A 17,515-nucleotide genomic window follows, 5' to 3' on the forward strand; every position below is an offset into this window, starting at 1 on the left:
CAGATGAAACTAAATTAGCCTGAGTTACTAACTGTTGAAGCTGGGTAATGGGTACATGAGGGCATATTAAATTATTTCAATGTCTGAACTCTTCTGTATTTGTATTTAAAAGTTACAAAAACAAAGTCCTTGGCCTCTATCAAAATAAGACTTAATACATTTAACAGAATCTCCTTCCTGTGACATCGCCCCCCTCAATTCTCTGCCACTCGAACCATCTGCAATTTATAGTTCAATTATTCTTTAATCTCCAAGTCATTTTACCTTATTTAAAACCTTAAGAGTTTCAGCAAATCACTTAAGCTCTGAGAGACTAGTTCTTCATCTGCAGAATGGGAGTATTTCTATTTGGCTAGTCTCAGTTGCCAAGAGAATTATACCCAAGATGTAAGTTATAAAGCAGAATAATCTTTCCAAAAATCATAAATTTCATGCTCAGCAGCAACCACTCACCTATTCCTATAAATCTCCTCCCTTCCACCTCCAGTTTCTCTCTTGAGCTCTCAACCCATCAGACTGAAGCCTGGGTTCCTCTGTAAGATTACACTCCTCTCCCCGGCCTCCACCCTCCATGTTTCCACATCTCTGAGCAGCTCCTCCCTACACGCCTCTCCCACCAACCTCCGCTCTTCCTTTTCAGGGTCCCGCTTCATCTACCCCCCCGCCATTCTGTCCATTCTGTGTACCCCTTTGCCGGCCCTATTACAGTCACCCCATCACTCCTCTACCCCAGCTCAGTACTTTCATGCGATCAGCTTTATCACCCCGCTACTGCCACTAACTCACAAACACCTGGGCTAACTTCCCACCCTTTCACCGTTCAGCTGACACACAACTGCTAGCTGCCAGGGGGTGGGAAAGGGGGAAATACAGACCGTTAATGGGTAGGAGTTTCTCTTTTGGGTGACAAAAATGTTCTGGAATTAGAGAGTTGCACAAACCCAGTGAATATGCTAAAAACCACGGAGTTATACTTTAATTGTACTTTTAAAGGGTGAATTTTATGGTAGGTGAATTACATCTCAATAACAATGTATATGTCAAAAAAAACAAAACAAAAAAAACACTATTGCTCACCCTGCCCATCACACGCCCATTTGTCAGACCAACATCGCCCCATCTCCCGGAGCATCTACCTGCTCTTCGGTATCCCTCCAACTCTTACCACGACTCGGACAGACGTCCCTCTCACTCTCTTGACTAACACACTCCCTCACCCTCTGAGTGCCACTGTTCCCTGGAAGGGGGCGGGGAGAAGGGAAGATGTGGGCAGCTCTTGGGGCCCAGGCACAGCCCCTCCAGGGTGGCCCAGTCCCCCACTGGCAGGAAAGGACCCTCTACCCCGCCCTGGCGGAGAAGCCCCACCGACTGGCGGGTGTCCTCAAACCCGCTCCGACAAGGGGCCGGGGGCCCCGCCGGATTTTCAGGGCCGCTCCGCTGGGGGCGGCGCCAGAGCCCACCTGTCTCAGCCGGCGGGCAGATCCGCTTCCAGCTCCAGCGACACTCGAGAGGGTGGCAGAAAGGGATCGGAAGAAGCCGCTGTCGCCGCCGCAGCCGGAGTGGCGCACGCCGGCTCAGGCCTCCATGTTTCCACGTCTCTGCGGCTCGGGCTCCGGCTCGACTCCGGCTCGGCTCCCGCCCCGGCCGCGTCCGCGCGCAGGCCGGGAGGCGGGGAGAGAAGAGGGAAGCGGCCGAGAACGCGGCTGGGGACCGAACGGCCGGGCGCGGCCCGGCCGACGGTCACGTGGCGCGCGGCCGCGCAGGCTTCTGGGAAATGTAGTCCTTCAGACGTTAGACGTTTCTCCACCCACCTAGCGCGCGTCCAGGGCAACCGCAAAGCCACGTGGCAAATTCGAGAAGCGGCCAAGCCCACTTACAGACTGCTGGACCGCTTAGCCCGCTCCACGTGTTCTGGTGGCTTAACTTTGTTAAGGCCCCTCTTTATCCCAACTGGATAGCCAACTCACAGTCAAGCAATTCCTTGTAGGGCTCTGAAGAATTGGGAAATAGGAAAATGATTAATCTTTTGGTGTTTTTTTTTTAATCTCCATCTTTATTTTTTTCAAACCCTTGTGTCGAGAGCTGACTTTTGGAAAATAACTTTTGATGGAGGCAGGTAGCAGATCTGTTACCTGCACCATTTACAGAAAGCACACGTCCCATTGGGAAAGAGTATCTATACAGCCAAAATTTGGAATTTGAAGTCAAATGAGCTGAAGTTACCAGATCAACGTCCGTCCTTGAACTTTTCCCGTTAGTTTCCTCTTAAACACATAAAGATGATGATGATTCTTCCCATACAGGACTATTGGCAAATCAATAACAATAATTAGCAACTCCCATTCCGGGTTGGTTTCTATGTGCTGTGCACTGCTTTCAACAAATAAAGGTGAGACAAGTATCACTAATTTCCCTTTTATAGTCAGTGTGTCAGATGTACCCCGAGAAGTACTATACGAATTTTAGATACACTTTTCTAGCATCTATTACCAATAAACTCCCTGAGCTGTCAGGACTATTACAGAAAAACATACTAAAAACACAAGGTACCTTGGAGCCTAGCTAAAAAGAGATGGGCACTGCTATGCAGCCATTGTAAAGAATGCTAGGATACATGCTCATGATCTATCCAGTGGAAATAGTATATGTAATCTTGTCCAATTTTTATAAATGAATTACGTATATAGATAGATAGATAGATAGATAGATAGATGCACACACACTCATATCCCCAGGAGGGGAAAAGGCTAAAAGAATATTAATTATTAACTTTGGAGTATGAGATGGTGTGTGATTAAATTCAGTTGTTCCCTGCTTTCTATTTTTTCTGCGATGAATATGATTACATGTATAATTTTATAATTTTTATTTTAAAATTATAGCAAAAGAGAGGCACCAAAACCAAACTCAAAGTACTTTATATTTTTGCCTGTACCAAAAATTATACCCTCCACCTGCCCCCAAATGACCAAGCAACAAATGTGAGTCTCTCTCCAGAACTAGCGCTATAGACCAAGAAACAATTCATTCTACTTGGAGACAATCCTATTGTTAAATTAAACATTCTCCTTTTTCTTATAGTTTTGGGATGGCTTGAAATAAAAAGGGTCTTACCACTGTTCCTAGGTAAATGTCATAACGCTGCTGGGCAAACATCATAAATCAGCGCGTTAGATTAGGAATGGTTTTCCCAATATATGAAGCATGAGCTGGAGTAGCAATCCTTCACTAAATATTTATTGTGTACGTAATGTGCTAAGTATTATCCTTGGTCATCAACTCCCCATAGTGCCGGAACCGCTGTCATGATAACTTTGACCTGATTACATCAGTGTCTAGTTGGTGCAGAAACACTACCAGAAAGTCATGAAAACCCAGCTACTAAATGCAAGTGAGTGTCTGTGTCAGATCCTAGAACCAAAAAAGGCAATAGTGGGAAAACTTATGAAATCAGAATGAAGCCTGGAGTTGAGTTAATGGTATTGTACCAATGTTAATTTCCTAGTTTTGACAAATGTGTTACGGTTATGTAAGACATTAACATTAAAGGAAACTGGGAGAAGGATATACAGGAACTCTCTGTACCTTGCAATTCTTTTGTAAATCTGAAATTATTGCAGAGGCGCTGGGTGGCTCAGTCAATTAGGCATCCAACTGTTTATTTTGGCTCAGGTCATGATCTCATGGTTTGTGATATTGAGCCCTACGTCAGGCTCGGAGCTGACAGTGCAGAGCCTGCTTAGTATTCTCTATCTCCCTCTCTCTCTGCCCCTTCCCCATTCGAATGCTCTTGCTCTCGCTCTCTCTCTCTCTCTCTCTCTCTCTCTCACACACACACAATAAATAAACATTTAAAATTATTCCATGTGGTAGGCAGAATAATGATCCCACTGAAGATATCCACATCCAAATCCCCCAAACTTATGAATATGTTAGGTTACAAGGCAGAGAGTTGCAGATAGTATTAGGTTGCTAATCAGATGACCTTCAAGCAGGGAGATTATCCGGGATTATCAAGGGGGATCTAACGTAATCACGAAAATGAAAAGTGAGAGGAAGCCAAAAGAGAGTCCTAAATATGGCTCTGCAAGAAGGTCAAGTGAAGCAATGCGACGGTCGGTCACTTCTGACTTAGAAGATGGCAAGAGACTGGGATGTGCCCAGTGGCCCCTAGAAGCTGGAGAAGATGAGGAAACACATTCTCCCCTAGAGCCTCCAGAAGGGAACACAGGCTTGCCCATACCTTGACTTTAGCTTAGTGAGAATTATGTCAGACTTCTGACCTACAGAACTAGAAGATAATAATTCTGTGTTGTCTGAAGCCACTAAATTTGTGGTAACTTATTATAGCAACAACGGAAAATGAATACATTCCAAAATATAAAGTTTAAGAAAGAAAACTTTCCAAATGGCTGCCTGTTTTCCCGACACATTTTCAGTCTGAGACCGTACAAATATCCATGCTACTTAGAAAGTAACTGTAGGGGTGCCTGGGTGGCTCAGTCCATACAGCATGCAACTCTTCATCTTGGGGTTGTGAGTTCAAGCCCCATGGTGGGTGTAGAGCTTACTTAAAAATAAAGTCTTTAAAAGAAGGCAGCGGGCACCTGGGTTGTTCAGTTGGTTGAGTGTCCTACTCTTGATTTCGCCTCAGTTCCTGATCTGAGTCCATGATCAGTTCCGTGATCACGTTCATGGTTTCAGGCCCTAAATCAGGGTCCATGCTGACCACCCACAAAGCCAGCTAGGGATTCTCTCTCTCTCTCCCTCTCTCTACCTCTCTCTCTCTCTGCCTCTCCCCTGCTCTGTGCTCTCTCTCTCTCTCTCAAAATAAATAAGCAGAATACTGTAGACTGGAGGACTTAAACAATAGACAATTACTTCTCACAGTTCTGAAGGTGGGAAGTCCAAGATCAGAACCAGCGTCTGGTGACAGCCTTCGTCCTGGTTTGCAGACAGCATCTTCTCATCGTATCCTCACATGGTGGAGAAAGAGTGCCAGTTTCTTTCTTTCTTTCTTTCTTTCTTTCTTTCTTTCTTTCTTTCTTTCCTTCTTTATTTCTTTTTTTCTTTCTTTCTTTTTTTCTTTCTTTCTTCTTTCTTTCTTTCTTTCTTTCTTCTTTCTTTCTTTCTTTCTTTCTTTCTTTATGTTTATTCGTTTTTGAAAGAAAGAGACAGCAGGGAAGGGACAGAGAGAGAAGGAGATACAGAATCCAAAGCAGGCTCCAGGCTCCGAGCTGTCGGCACAGGGCCCGACACCGGGCTCAGACTCAAAGACCGTGAGATCATGACCTGAGCCGAAGTCTGACACTTAAACAACTAAGCCACCCAGATGTTCCTAGGGCTCCAGTTTCTTCTAATGAAAACACTTAGCCATCATGGAGGCTCCACCCTCATGACCTTATTGAAATCTAACTACCTACAAAGGCCCCGCTTCCTACTGTCACCCCAGGTAGGGTTAGTTTAAAGATAGGACGTTTAGGAGAACACAAACACACAGTGCATCACAGCTATTTGACTCCTCTGAGCCTCATTTTCTTCTCTGTAAAGAGACAGGAATACTCCCCTCACATCTCATCGTTGCGATGAGAATTAAGTAATGCAGGTAGCATGCCTTTTTTTTTTTTTAAATATTTATTTATTTTTGAGACAGAGAGAGACAGAGTGTGAGTGGGGCAGAGAGAGAGGGAGACACAGAATCTGAAGCAGGCTCCAGGCTCTGAGCTGTCAGCACAGAGCCCGATGTGGGGCTTGAACCCACGAACTGTGAGATCATGACCTGGGCTGAAGTTGGACGCTTAACCAACTGAGCCACCCAGGCGCCCTAGCATGCCTTTTTTAATAAATGTGATTTCACCTGCGTAATCCAGATGGTACTCAACTCACATGTTGTCGTTGCCAGTCCCCAGGCATCCCTCTGAAGAGAAGTATAGGTTAACCAGAACTGGATCATCTGGACAGGGCAATCAGGACGGTGAGAGGTCTGGAAATCATGTCAGATGTAGCATGCCTGGCAGAACTGAGTATGAACGGCGAGACTAAGACTCGTTGTTATAACTGCTCTCGGGAGGCATGACCAGACTTGTTTTATGTTGTCGCAGAGTGCCAAACTGGGACCAAAGGTCTGAAGTTATAGGATGCAGATTTTAGCTCCACCAAAGAACTTTCTGACAAGAATACCAGGACTCATAATTAACAATTCACATCACGGGCTCTTTGCCGTGAGCTGTGCACTGTTATTTTATTTAACTCCCCCAACAACCCTATGAGAAAGGGTTAGTGTAGAAACTGATGACTCGGAAACAAATGACTCGGACTTCACAATAGTTTGTTAAGTGGACGTTGGCTTACTGATAGCGAAATGGTCCGCTTGGAAGAAAAATGAGATGCCAATCCCTCTACCTGTGTTCGAGCTGGGTCTTGGGTAAACAGGTGGTCAAAAGGACAACTGGGAAGGAACATTGGCAATCAGTCAAGTCCCTTCATTTGAGAGATGAGGGACTGAGTGCCAGGGACGGATGAGGATCGGACAAGGACACACAGCCAGTAAGCTGATGATGGGACGGACCATTTTCGCAGGCCTTACCGAAGCCCCAACGATGCCAGCTCTTAGCAGTCAGCCAGATGCCTGCCACGGAGAGTGTTGAATGCCCAAAAGGCAGTGACTACACAGTTCCAGGGAGTTGCTTGGCCAAGCGAGAGGCTATGCAATTAGCCCTCCATTCCCTCCACCCCCACCGGTAGAGGACACATCTGTGCCGTGCCTGCAGGGTTCCTGTTCATCTCTCCTTACTTATCCTGAGCTCTGAGGCTAAGCCTTGGGAGAAAGGCTTGGGCCAACCAGACCACCACAGCTCCTGCCAGCTTTCCTCCTGAGAGGAGGCGACCACCGCTCTGCTGCTGGAGAAACCCGGGGGAGGGGGCACTATGCCGTCATCACAGTCTCCTTCCTGCTGGGGACAAGTCAGGAGGAGTCACAATATTACTCAATGAATTAGTCTGGAAAGCAGCTACCCATGCCAGGCACTGTTCTAAAGTTTCAGGTGCATTAACTCAGTGGGCTTTATGACCCTCCAGAATAGGTACCCAGACTTCCTCACACCACAAAGCTGGCCAGTGGCGATTCGAACCCAGGCGGTCTGGCTGTAGAGCTCACACCTGCCCACGGGAAGTCTCAAGGCCGTCTCAAGGCCTCCCTTTACCGACACCACCGGTACTCGTGAAGGTCCACGCTGACTCCTTCAGGGTTATTTTGTCTTTCCAACTAAGGTGGACTACAATGCCTGGGCGTGTTAGTTAGGGCTGCTGTGACAACGTACCACAAATCGGGTGATTTAAACAATAGAGAATTTATTGTCTTGAAGTTCTTGAGGCGCCAAGTCCAAAATCAAGGTGTCGGCCGAGCTGGCTCTTTCAGAGGCCGTGAGGGAGATTCTGTTCCAGGCCTTCCAGCTAGCATCCGGTGGTTTCCTGGCAACCTTTGGAGTTCCGCGGCTTGTAGAAGGGTCACCCGATCTCTGCTTTCATCTTCTCATTGTGTTCTCTCTGCACGGGTGTGTGTGCGCGTGTGTCCAAATTTCCTTTTTATAAGAATACCAGTCATACTGGATTAGGATCCACCATAATGACTTCATTTGAACTAATCCCATCTGCAATGACCCTATTTGCAAATAGGGTCACATTTTGTGGTGCTGGGGGTTAGGGCTTCAACATAAAAATTGCGTGGGAGGCTGCGTGCCATAATTCAATCCATAACACTGGGTACAACCAACTAATCCAAAGAAGATTTGAAGAAATGTAACCGATTTCAGAGGACACGGTTAGAGTTTATTGGCACAAATGAACCAAACTAGGTAAGTGTTGTTTTAACACACACTAGATCATGTTTTGTAGAAAGATATAATTATACAATAATGAGACTGCTGGTCTCATTAGGCAAAGTGAATCTCCCAGAAGCTATGAGCCTAAGGGATTTAGGCCCCCGTCTGTGCTATCCTGCCATTGTATGGAGAATGGGGATCAGGATATCCAGAGGAAAGAGCACAGGAGAGCAGGGACCAAAATCTCCAAACCCTCCACTGGGTCACTACGTGTGGGAGTGGAGTGGTGGCTTAATTGTTTGATAAGGTCGTTTAAAGCACCTTTTCAGGGCTTTCTAGCTTTTACTAGAAAGGCAATCTTGAAACACGATAGATAGGACTGATATTTGGGGACAAGAGAACACTGGTGTGGTATAGAACAATGGTTACCAAATCCTGTCTAAGGTAGGTGATAAGTTTTCACCAACCAACTATAAGAAGAAGAAAAATGTAGACAAAATTAGTGTGAAGTTTCCATAAAAACATTTTTCATAAATGTATTCAAACTGACGGGCTATTGTTTTCCTTTATTCTCCTGTTCTTCTTCATCCTTTTAGTGTCAAAATGTCTTTTCTGAAATAATGGTGATAAAACATTATAGCTTTTTAAAATATTCTTGGTTGGCCAAATAAAAATGTCAACTGTGTATCAGTCCCCTCAACCTTTCTTTCTTTTTTTTAGCATTTATTTATTTTTGAGACGGAGAGAGAGAGACACACAGCATGGACGGGGGGAGGGGCAGAGAGAGAGAGGGAGACACAGAATCCGAAACAGGCTCCAGGCTCTGAGCTGTCAACACAGAGCCCGATGCAGGGCTTGAACTCACAAACCGCGAGATCATGACCTGAGCCGAAGTTGGACGCTTAACTGAGCCACCCAGGCGCCCCAGTCCCCTCAACCTTTTTAAGACCGTTTTACTAGTATGTAAGACACACGACTGGGAATCAGTGCTGGAGTGTGACACTGTTAGAGGGGCAAGGGCCTCGGAAGACCAGCAATTCTTGGGAACGTGAGTTTACATGAACTGGGATGACTGGGGAGAACTTTACAAAAGTATCCATACTCAACCTCTGAGAGTATTGAATTAGAAAAATGGTGTGCTACAGAAAAAATGAGAGACAAAAACCGAGAGAGAGGAAGATGTGGGGTGTGGGATCCAGGAGCGGTAGCAAGTCCCAAGAACTGCCCCTGGGCACCAGGCCTCGGCAACAACTAGTCAGGAAAGGAAGTGCATAGGGAGAAAAAAGGTAATTTACAACTCTAGGAAAGCCATGCTTGTTGTGAAAGGAAACACATCACGCTATCGTAGTTCCTTCTCATCTGTGGGGGATACGCCCCGAGACCCACAGTGGATGCCTGAAACAGTGGATAGCACCGAACCCCACATATACTATTTTTTCCTACACATACATACCTATGACAAAGTCTAATTTATAAATTAGACACAGTAAGAGATTAATAATGAAACAGAACAATTATACTGTGACAAGTTGTGAATGTGATTTCTCAAAATATCTTATTAAAAAAAAAAACCTTTTAATATTTATTTTTGCCAGAGAGAGAGAGAGAGTCAGAGCGTGAGCTGGGGTGGGGCAGAGAGAGGGAGACACAGAATCCAAAGCAGGCTCCAGGCTCTGAGCTGTCAGCACAGAGCCTGACACGGGACTTGAACTCACCAACCATGAGATCATGACCTGAGCTGAAACCGAGAGTCGGACGCTTAACCAACTGAGCCACCCAGGCGCCCCTCAAAGTATCTTACTGTCCCGCACTTGCCCTTGTGATGATGTGAGTCAAACACTGAAGGCGGGGGCGGGGGGGGGGGGACGACTGCAGCACACGCTACCCAGTGGTGGTTCCTGCCTGCTCGTTGTTAGTGTCCCAGAAAGCAGAAGGCACTCGAGATAATGCAGTGACCCACAGCCCGTAGTTAAGAGATGCTATCACCCCTATCAGCCCCAAAGGACAAGGTGAGGGAGAAGTTAATGGAAACTGAAAACGTGCAGTTGGCCAATTCGAGGCACAGGGACTTTTGGTTGAGGGACAGAATTGACCTAAAGAGGCCCTCAAGGGAGGCAGCCAAGGGAATAAATACCCAGACCGCCCTCCTTCCTTCCTTCCCCTTCCCCCTGCTATAGATCTCCACTGGCTAAACCCAGCAGAATCTTAGAGGCCAGAAGTCTGTTGATGTAGTTCATACCGTTTCTTGGGCAGCAGAGTAGGGCAAAGGCAGCAGATTTGGAGGGACAAATGGAAGACATCTGGCGCACTCAGGATGCTATAAATACTAGTGACAACCCAAATTCAGAAGAAAAATTAGGAGGATGTGCGGGAGAAGCACTGGGACTTGCAGTGTAAGATAGCTTGAGCTCAACCATGGTAGAAAGTAAGAGTTAATAGCTCCAAAGACAGCAGCATGTATGTTATTATTTATTAACATGGCGATAAACAGAAGATCAACAATACCTAAATGAGTAATGCCTTTGGGGACGAAGGGAGTAGGGACATTATAAGCCTTGCAATATTATGATTTTTAAAAAGTGATGTATTTAATAAAAACAAATTAAGGGGGTGCCTGGGTGGCTCCGTCAGTTGAGGGTCCGACTTTGGCTCAGGTCTTCATCTTGTGGTTCCGGAGTTTGAGCCCCGCATCGGGCTCTCTGCCTGCTTGGGATCCTCTGTCTCCCTCTCTCTGTCCCTCCCCTGCTCACGTGAGCACTCTGTCTCTCAAAAGTAAAAACATTAAAGAAAACAAGGGGTGCCTGGGAGGCTCAGTCGGTGAAGCACCTGAGTTCGGCTCAGGTCACCATCTCACGGTTTGTGAGTTTGAGCCCCATTCAGGCTCTATACTGACAGCTCAGAGCCTGGAGCCTGCTTCAGATTTTGTGTCTCACGCTGTCCCTCCCTCTTTCTCTAAAATAAACATTAAAAAAGTTTTTTTAAACAAAACCAAAAAATCAAGGAAGTTGCTAGAAAGCTACACAAAAAACTAACAGTGGTTACGTCTGTGGACCTGGAATAAAGGCAGAGAAAGAACATTAACTTCTCATTTAACTTGCTCTTGAACTCTCCTACTACAAACATTTGCTGTTTTGTTTTTAATATTTTAAGTAATCTCCACACCTAACACAGGGGCTTGAACCCACAACCCCAAGATCAAGAGATGCACACTCCACTGGCTGAGCCAGCCAAGCACCCCTACATCTATTTTTATAATAGTTTTTATACCTTAAAAAAAAACCCTCATTGGGGGGTCCTGTGCAAAAAACCTAATCAGCTGAACACAGTCGCTAAAGGGGATTTCTCTTATCCTTCAGGTGGGGTGGAAGAGAAAAACTGAAAGCTACTGCCTTGCATCAGATGAAGTCCAGGGTGGATCAATGACCTGACACGACACACAGCTTAACAGAGCCTCAGTGAGGACCGAGGACTTCGAGGGCAGGGGTCCCTTCTAACTTCTCCTTCTAAACTCATAGGGAATGCACACATCCAATACAAAGATATGGTCATCATCTTTGACTATTTATACATCCCGACACTAATGTGAAGAAGCCCAGGGAAGAAAGACGATGTGGGGACCCAGACCAGCAAAGGACTCTGCCCAGTCCCCTGTTAAAAACCACTCAATTTTGGAGTGTCTTATTATGCAACAGTAATGGATACAATCTACTCTTAAAAAAAAAAAAAGATTGTTGTTTCACAACTATACAGATGCCATCGCACTGTAATTCTGCTTTTTGATGGGGTACAAAATGGGCCTTTTAAATATTTAAACTTTACCAGTACCACGCTCTAACCAGCTGAGCTAACCGGCCAACCCACTAAATATTTAAACGTTAAAAGAAAAAAAAGACACCACACGCTAAACAGAATATTTAATATACTTCGTAAGAATAGAAGGAATGCAACAAGGATTAGAATTAGTGTATATTAGACATTTCTGTAAAAGGTATTCCATTTCTCAAAGGCGTCTCCCCAATTTCCCTGTCTTTTCTATTTTCTCAGAGCCATAAGCAGTAATTGCTACCCTCCTGAGTAAGCTTCTCCGTTGTATTAGACAGTAATTATATCTTTAAGTTTCAAGTCCTCATCATCCCTCCAAACACTCTTTCCTTTCACCGCACAGTCTCACTGCACTGTTTCACAGTAACATCGTGCTCTGTTCAAATTCAAAGAGTCTGAACAAAAGCTAGAGGCCCAAGGATTTATGAGTACTGATTTAGTAGCAGTGTCTACAGGCACAACCCTTTTATTTCTTCATAACTGTAATAAGAGAAATTAAAGCTACTTTAATGAAAAAGGAACTCAGGAGTGAGATCATTAAATATAACTAACTAAACACATCTTAAATACAAATATCACGTATTTCCTGATTAGTATCAGGTAAGCAGCTAAGCTATCTATCCGGAATCCTGGTCTCAGAGAAAAAGGTCAGAGACAATTACAAGCAAGGTGCTTCATATTATCAGGTCCATTTTTAAACAATGCGATCCTTTGGGACAAGCACTTTAGTCTTTCTTTTTATCAGAGATTTCCATTGGTCCTTTTGTTGGTAACCCATTCATGTCTGCACCCTAAAATAAAAAACCAGGTTAGATATTAGTACGACAAAAAGACACTCATTTTAAGAGATCTTCTCTTTAAAAACAAACTTGAGAATGAAAAAACCCTGGTTCCACAAATGGGCAGGGTAGCTAAATTAGTGCAGAACACAGTTGAAGTTGAGCTTAACAAGCGCCAATGCTAAACACAGAGTTGTCCAAATATTCATTTTAAAAAACAATTTTTTTTCTTTTTTAGTTTATTTGGGGAAGGGCGGCAGAGAGAGAGAGGGAGACGGAGAATCCAAAGCAGGCTTTGAGTTGTCAGCGCAGACCCCGACGCGGGGCTTGAACTCACGAACTGTGAGGTCACGACTTGAGCCAAAGTCAGATGCTCAACTGAGCCACCCAGGTGCCCCTTTTTGTGTGTGTGGTTTTTTTGTTTTTTTTTTTTTGCTTTAATTCTATGATCCTTCCAACTAAATCTCTTACCCAAGTTATCAATCAATGAAACTGGCATATTTTAATATCATCTCTTCTCATTCATTAGCTATTTACTATTATTCTTACCAGCTAAGAAATATTGGTTACTATTATGGCTTAAAATCAAGACATAAATGCACTGACCAGAAGTCCAGTTTAAAACCTTAGTTCAAACCAAATGTTAATTACTTTAAAAACACCCCAGACCCCTAATTTTAAACAAAGAAATTAAGACACATTAAGGAAGGGGCACCTGGGTGGCTCAGTCAGTTAAGCGGCCAACGCTTCAGGTCATGATCTAGTGGTCCATGGGTTTGAGCCCCGCATTGGGCTCTGTGCTGACAGAGTCTGGAGCCTACTTCAGATTCTGTGTCTCCTTCTTTGCCCCTCCCCTATTCATGTTCTGTCTGTCTCTCTCTCAAAAATAAACAAACGTTAAAAAAAAAAAAAAAAAAAGGCACATTAAGGAAGCTTCTGGTTCCAAGAGCTTGCCTTTTCAAAGCCACGTATTTTACCTTGACTGTACCACCCCCTCACCCGCCCTTATTCAAGGTATCTTCGTGTTCCTACCTTGCAGTCTACTTGGCCTTTGTTTTTGTCGTGGGATTCTCGGAGGGCTTTACTAGGCCACATGCGACTAACAAAGGGGGAGAGCAGAGGGTATATGTACGGCTCCAGGAACTTCTTGTAGATCCAGAGCAGAACTGGAATGACGATGCAAGGGATACACACCATCCTCCCAGGCTGGGGTCCCGAAGTGCTGGCACACGTGAAAACACAAGTTAGGTTAGACATGAATGACTCAAGGAACTTACCTAGGTTAAGATACTGGACAGGACCAGTTCTACCTTAAAGGAAAAACTTAAATCATTAATTAGCGAAAAGCACAAGTCTATTCAATAAAACGCTACTTTCTGTAAAGGAGTAACAGGTGTAGACATAATAAAAATAATAGTGAGGCTCCCGTCTCCAGGCCTCTTCAGTCACTTTTTCCCAACCATAAATGTGATAAAGGAAAGACACCAGTTAGTTGCTGGGTACCAGGCAGTTAGGCCCTTTGCATTTATTAACTATGTAATCCTCAAAAACTCCAGTGAGATGGAGTACCCTTGCCATTTCCATACAAAGAAAAGTAGGCTCAAAGACATGGAACATTAATTATGACTTCTATTCCAGTTTGGTGGGAATTAACTCCCAGGGCCTAATCATCTTCAGAAACTGACAATATTGACCAGCGAAAACTCCAAGGCTAAGGGCAAATCTTCTAACATGGAATTTGCTAAGGACTCACTTTGGAAGACCTCTGGGCTGCAAATCAGCTGGACTTTCCCAGGCAACAACTCTCCATTGATAGATTTGCTCTCTCTCTCTCTTTTTAATGTTTATTTATTTTTGAAAAAGGGAGAGAGCGCGAGTGCACGTGACCGGGGAAGGAGCAGAGAGAGACGCAGACACAGAATCTGAAGCAGGCTCCAGGCTCTGAGCTGTCAGCACAGAGCCCGACGCGGGGCTCGAACTCACGAACTGTGAGATCATGACCTGAGCTGAAGTCAGATGCTTAACTGACTGAGTCACCTAGGCTCCCCTGCCTTTTTCTTTTTAATAGCAATTAAAGTATGCTGAGAAAAAAAAAATTATGCGGTATTATTACCGTTATAAGTAAATTGTCCATTTCAAAAAAAAAATTAATACCTCAAATTTCCTTAATTAGAAATCTTGAAATTTCTCAAAACCAACACTACTTCCATAATATACTACTGAACCAAAGACTTTAAATTTACAAGAATTTTTAATCCCTTAAAGTAGGCATGAAAAACTAAGAAGCTTCAGAACAGTGCAAAAAACTAATAGTTCAGAACACTAAAATTTCCTATTTTGGAGGCACCTGGGTGGCTCAGTTGGTTAAATGTCCCCTGATTTTGGCTCAGGTCATGATTTCAGGGTTTGCAGGCTCTGCACTAACAGCTCGGAGCCTGCTTGGGATTCTCTCTCTCTCCCTCTCTGCCTCTCCCCTACCCATGCTCACTCTCTCGCTCTCTCAAAATAAACCCCCCAAAAAACTTATTTCAAAATATTGCAAATCAGGTAGTACTTGCTGGCAAATGAATCGGCACAATGACTACACTAAGGTGATTTGAAACTATTCACAATACAAGCAAGCAGCAGTATAGACAACCCAATCTGAATGTGGCTTTGAAATGAATTACAAGAGCTATAAACAAGTTAACATAAATGTACATCAAGGAATGATCAGCTAATTTATAAAGGATTCATAGCTACATTCTTTGAGACAGTCTTCTGGTCAAATTAAAGTAACATTATAAGAATTTACCAAACTATTTTGTTCCGAAGTTTTATTTTTATTTATTTATTTATTTTTTAAATTTATTTTTGGGACAGAGAGAGACAGAGCATGAACGGGGGAGGGGCAGAGAGAGAGGGAGACACAGAATCGGAAACAGGCTCCAGGCTCCGAGCCATCAGCCCAGAGCCTGACGCGGGGCTCGAACTCACGGACCGCGAGATCGTGACCTGGCTGAAGTCGGACGCTTAACCGGCTGCGCCACCCAGGCGCCCCTCCGAAGTTTTAAAGAACATATTTTCTGACGAAAAAACCCAAACCGAGCACTGAGCCTTTTTCAGCATTTACCAAGCAATCATTATTTTTGGCCACAGACCTTCTGAATTTGGTCTGAAGGGATGTGGTTTTTAGGTCTTGCACTCTTACACCACAGCCTACTAAGCAAAGCAGACTGGTTGGCAGCTGCCAGAATATGAGACCTGTTCTCACCACTTTCGAATTGGTGTCCTTGGGCAAATTATCCAAGGAGTCTGATCTTGATTCCTTCCAGTGGAAAATTAGGACAATAGCCTCTCTCACGGGATGCAGACGGATTAGATATGTTAATAACGAATACAAAGGACAGAAGAGTGTGTGAATGGGTTAAGTGCCTTCTAAGCGTTGTTACCACAAAAAACCCCGGAACCTCCCCCCACCCCCCCACCCCCCAACAACAAACCCAGATCCAAAAGCTGCAACCTGTCCAAAGTTCACGCAAAGGCAAATAGTAACTGGAGTTGGTTAAGATCAGAATTCCCAATTCTGGTTTCCTACCTCAATACTGTTACTTTTTCCCCTAACAAAAGTACAATGATCAAGTTACTCCCCTCCTACCAAGCCTTCAAGACCAACTTAAACCCTTTGAAACAACTGACACTCTCCTAGGACTAGGTTCAGTTAATGACCGGCAGCCCATCACAGATTCATCTTTACCTACTCCTAATTATTGTCTTAAAGAAACTCTCAAGAGCAAGTACTACCAATCGCTTATGTCACAAACATGGCTTTTATAAAACTGTTTAGCTCTCTTCATAATGAAACTACTGTATTTTATCTCTCAATCTTTATGACACTCTGAGGAACTTCATACATGTGGAAACTGTGGCTTAGGAAGGTCTAGTAATTGGCTATGACAAACTGATAAGATGATTATCATTCCACTCTCATGAAGCCAGTTCTCGGATATTACAGCAAAGCGGGCAAAACGCATTTAAACTGTCGGAGGAGAGGAATTCGCTTTCATTCGGCTTAGTCCAAGACAACGGACTACAGAGAAAAAGGCTGAGGCTCTGTTAGAAATCTGGCAGGTACCGTGTCGGAACGCCACCTCCCTTCAGGTAACCCAGTTTGGCACATCGTTCTACGGGACGGGCTGATTCAAAGATAACGACAAAGGACAGGACAAGATACGAGCGAACGGTGGTGAAGACAAGAGAGCGAAGTGAAGCCGACAGTGCAGGCCAAGGAAGAGGATAAACGGACATATGGAAAGGGAGAGGCGGGCCGGGAGGCGGGCGGCCGCGGACGGAGGAGGTAACGGCCAGGGGAGGGCAGGAGGCAGGGGCGCGCGTCTGGAGGGCGAAGCGGGGTATCCCGGGAGAGCGCAGGCGGGCCGCGGGGTGCCCGGCGCAGGCCAACTGCAGGCGGGTGGGGCTCGCTCAGCACCACCCAGGCTGGAGCCTGCGAAGCGGTCAGACGGCACCAGGAACCCCCCGCGCGCACCCCCGCCCCGAACCCGCAGCCGAAAGCCCCGGCCCACCGGGCACCGCTCACCCGCGTCCACCGGGTCCAAGTGGAAATGTCCGCACTTCCGGAGGGAGGGACGTGCTGCCGCCGAGCCAATGGGCACCGCAAAAGGGGCCGACAAAGGCGCGCCTGCGTCAGGCTGAGGACGCGCAGGACGTAGCGGTGACGCCCAGGCGGACGCGCGCCCTGACTTCCGGCGCCGGCACTTTAAGCGCAAACCCTGCGCTCAAGGGAGTCGGGGGTCAGCTGTCCCGGACACTCGGACAAAATCCAAAACGTTGATCCGGATACGGCGGGTGCCGGTGGTTCACCGCCATAGAGAAAGTCACTCCACTTGCGTGAGGACCAGGCTGTTACCGAACGCTGTTGTGGCTAAACTTCACTGTGCTAGTTAAAAGGGTCGGAGATTCAGGCAGGGAATTAACACGAAGTTGCTTTAAGTGCTTATTGGACCCTCACAAACTGCAGTTAGGACTGTAAACAGCACGACAGGCAAAATCCAGGAAATCCACTCCTGGTACAGACCCAAGAGAAATGAGGACACG

General features: G+C 45.4%; 2 protein-coding genes across 3 annotated transcripts in view; both read right to left on the bottom strand.

Annotated features, from left to right (window-relative positions):
- DYM (dymeclin) overlaps positions 1 to 1,708 on the bottom strand; it is a 350,029-nt gene extending 348,321 nt beyond the window's left edge. Inside the window, exon 1 of the mRNA XM_042962563.1 lies at positions 1,461 to 1,708. The gene's annotated coding sequence lies outside the window, so the exon portion shown is untranslated. The remainder of the gene's footprint in view (positions 1 to 1,460) is intronic.
- Positions 1,709 to 11,721: 10,013 nt separating this feature from the next.
- Positions 11,722 to 17,100, bottom strand: CD3H18orf32 (chromosome D3 C18orf32 homolog). Of its 2 annotated transcripts, none has more exons than XM_007080537.3 (3): positions 16,998 to 17,100; positions 13,454 to 13,643; positions 11,722 to 12,433 (listed from the first exon to the last, which is right to left on the bottom strand). In XM_007080537.3, the coding sequence occupies exons 2-3, from the start codon at positions 13,616 to 13,618 to the stop codon at positions 12,368 to 12,370; spliced, it is 231 nt and encodes a 76-aa protein (XP_007080599.1). In that variant the 5' UTR covers positions 13,619 to 13,643; positions 16,998 to 17,100; the 3' UTR covers positions 11,722 to 12,367. The 2 variants fall into 2 exon arrangements, with proteins under 2 accessions (XP_007080599.1, XP_042818503.1); XM_042962569.1 differs by lacking the exon at positions 16,998 to 17,100 and adding an exon at positions 15,675 to 15,800.
- Positions 17,101 to 17,515: the final 415 nt, after the last annotated feature.

Source organism: Panthera tigris, chromosome D3, assembly GCF_018350195.1.
Source record: "Panthera tigris isolate Pti1 chromosome D3, P.tigris_Pti1_mat1.1, whole genome shotgun sequence".
NCBI lineage: Eukaryota > Metazoa > Chordata > Mammalia > Carnivora > Felidae > Panthera > Panthera tigris.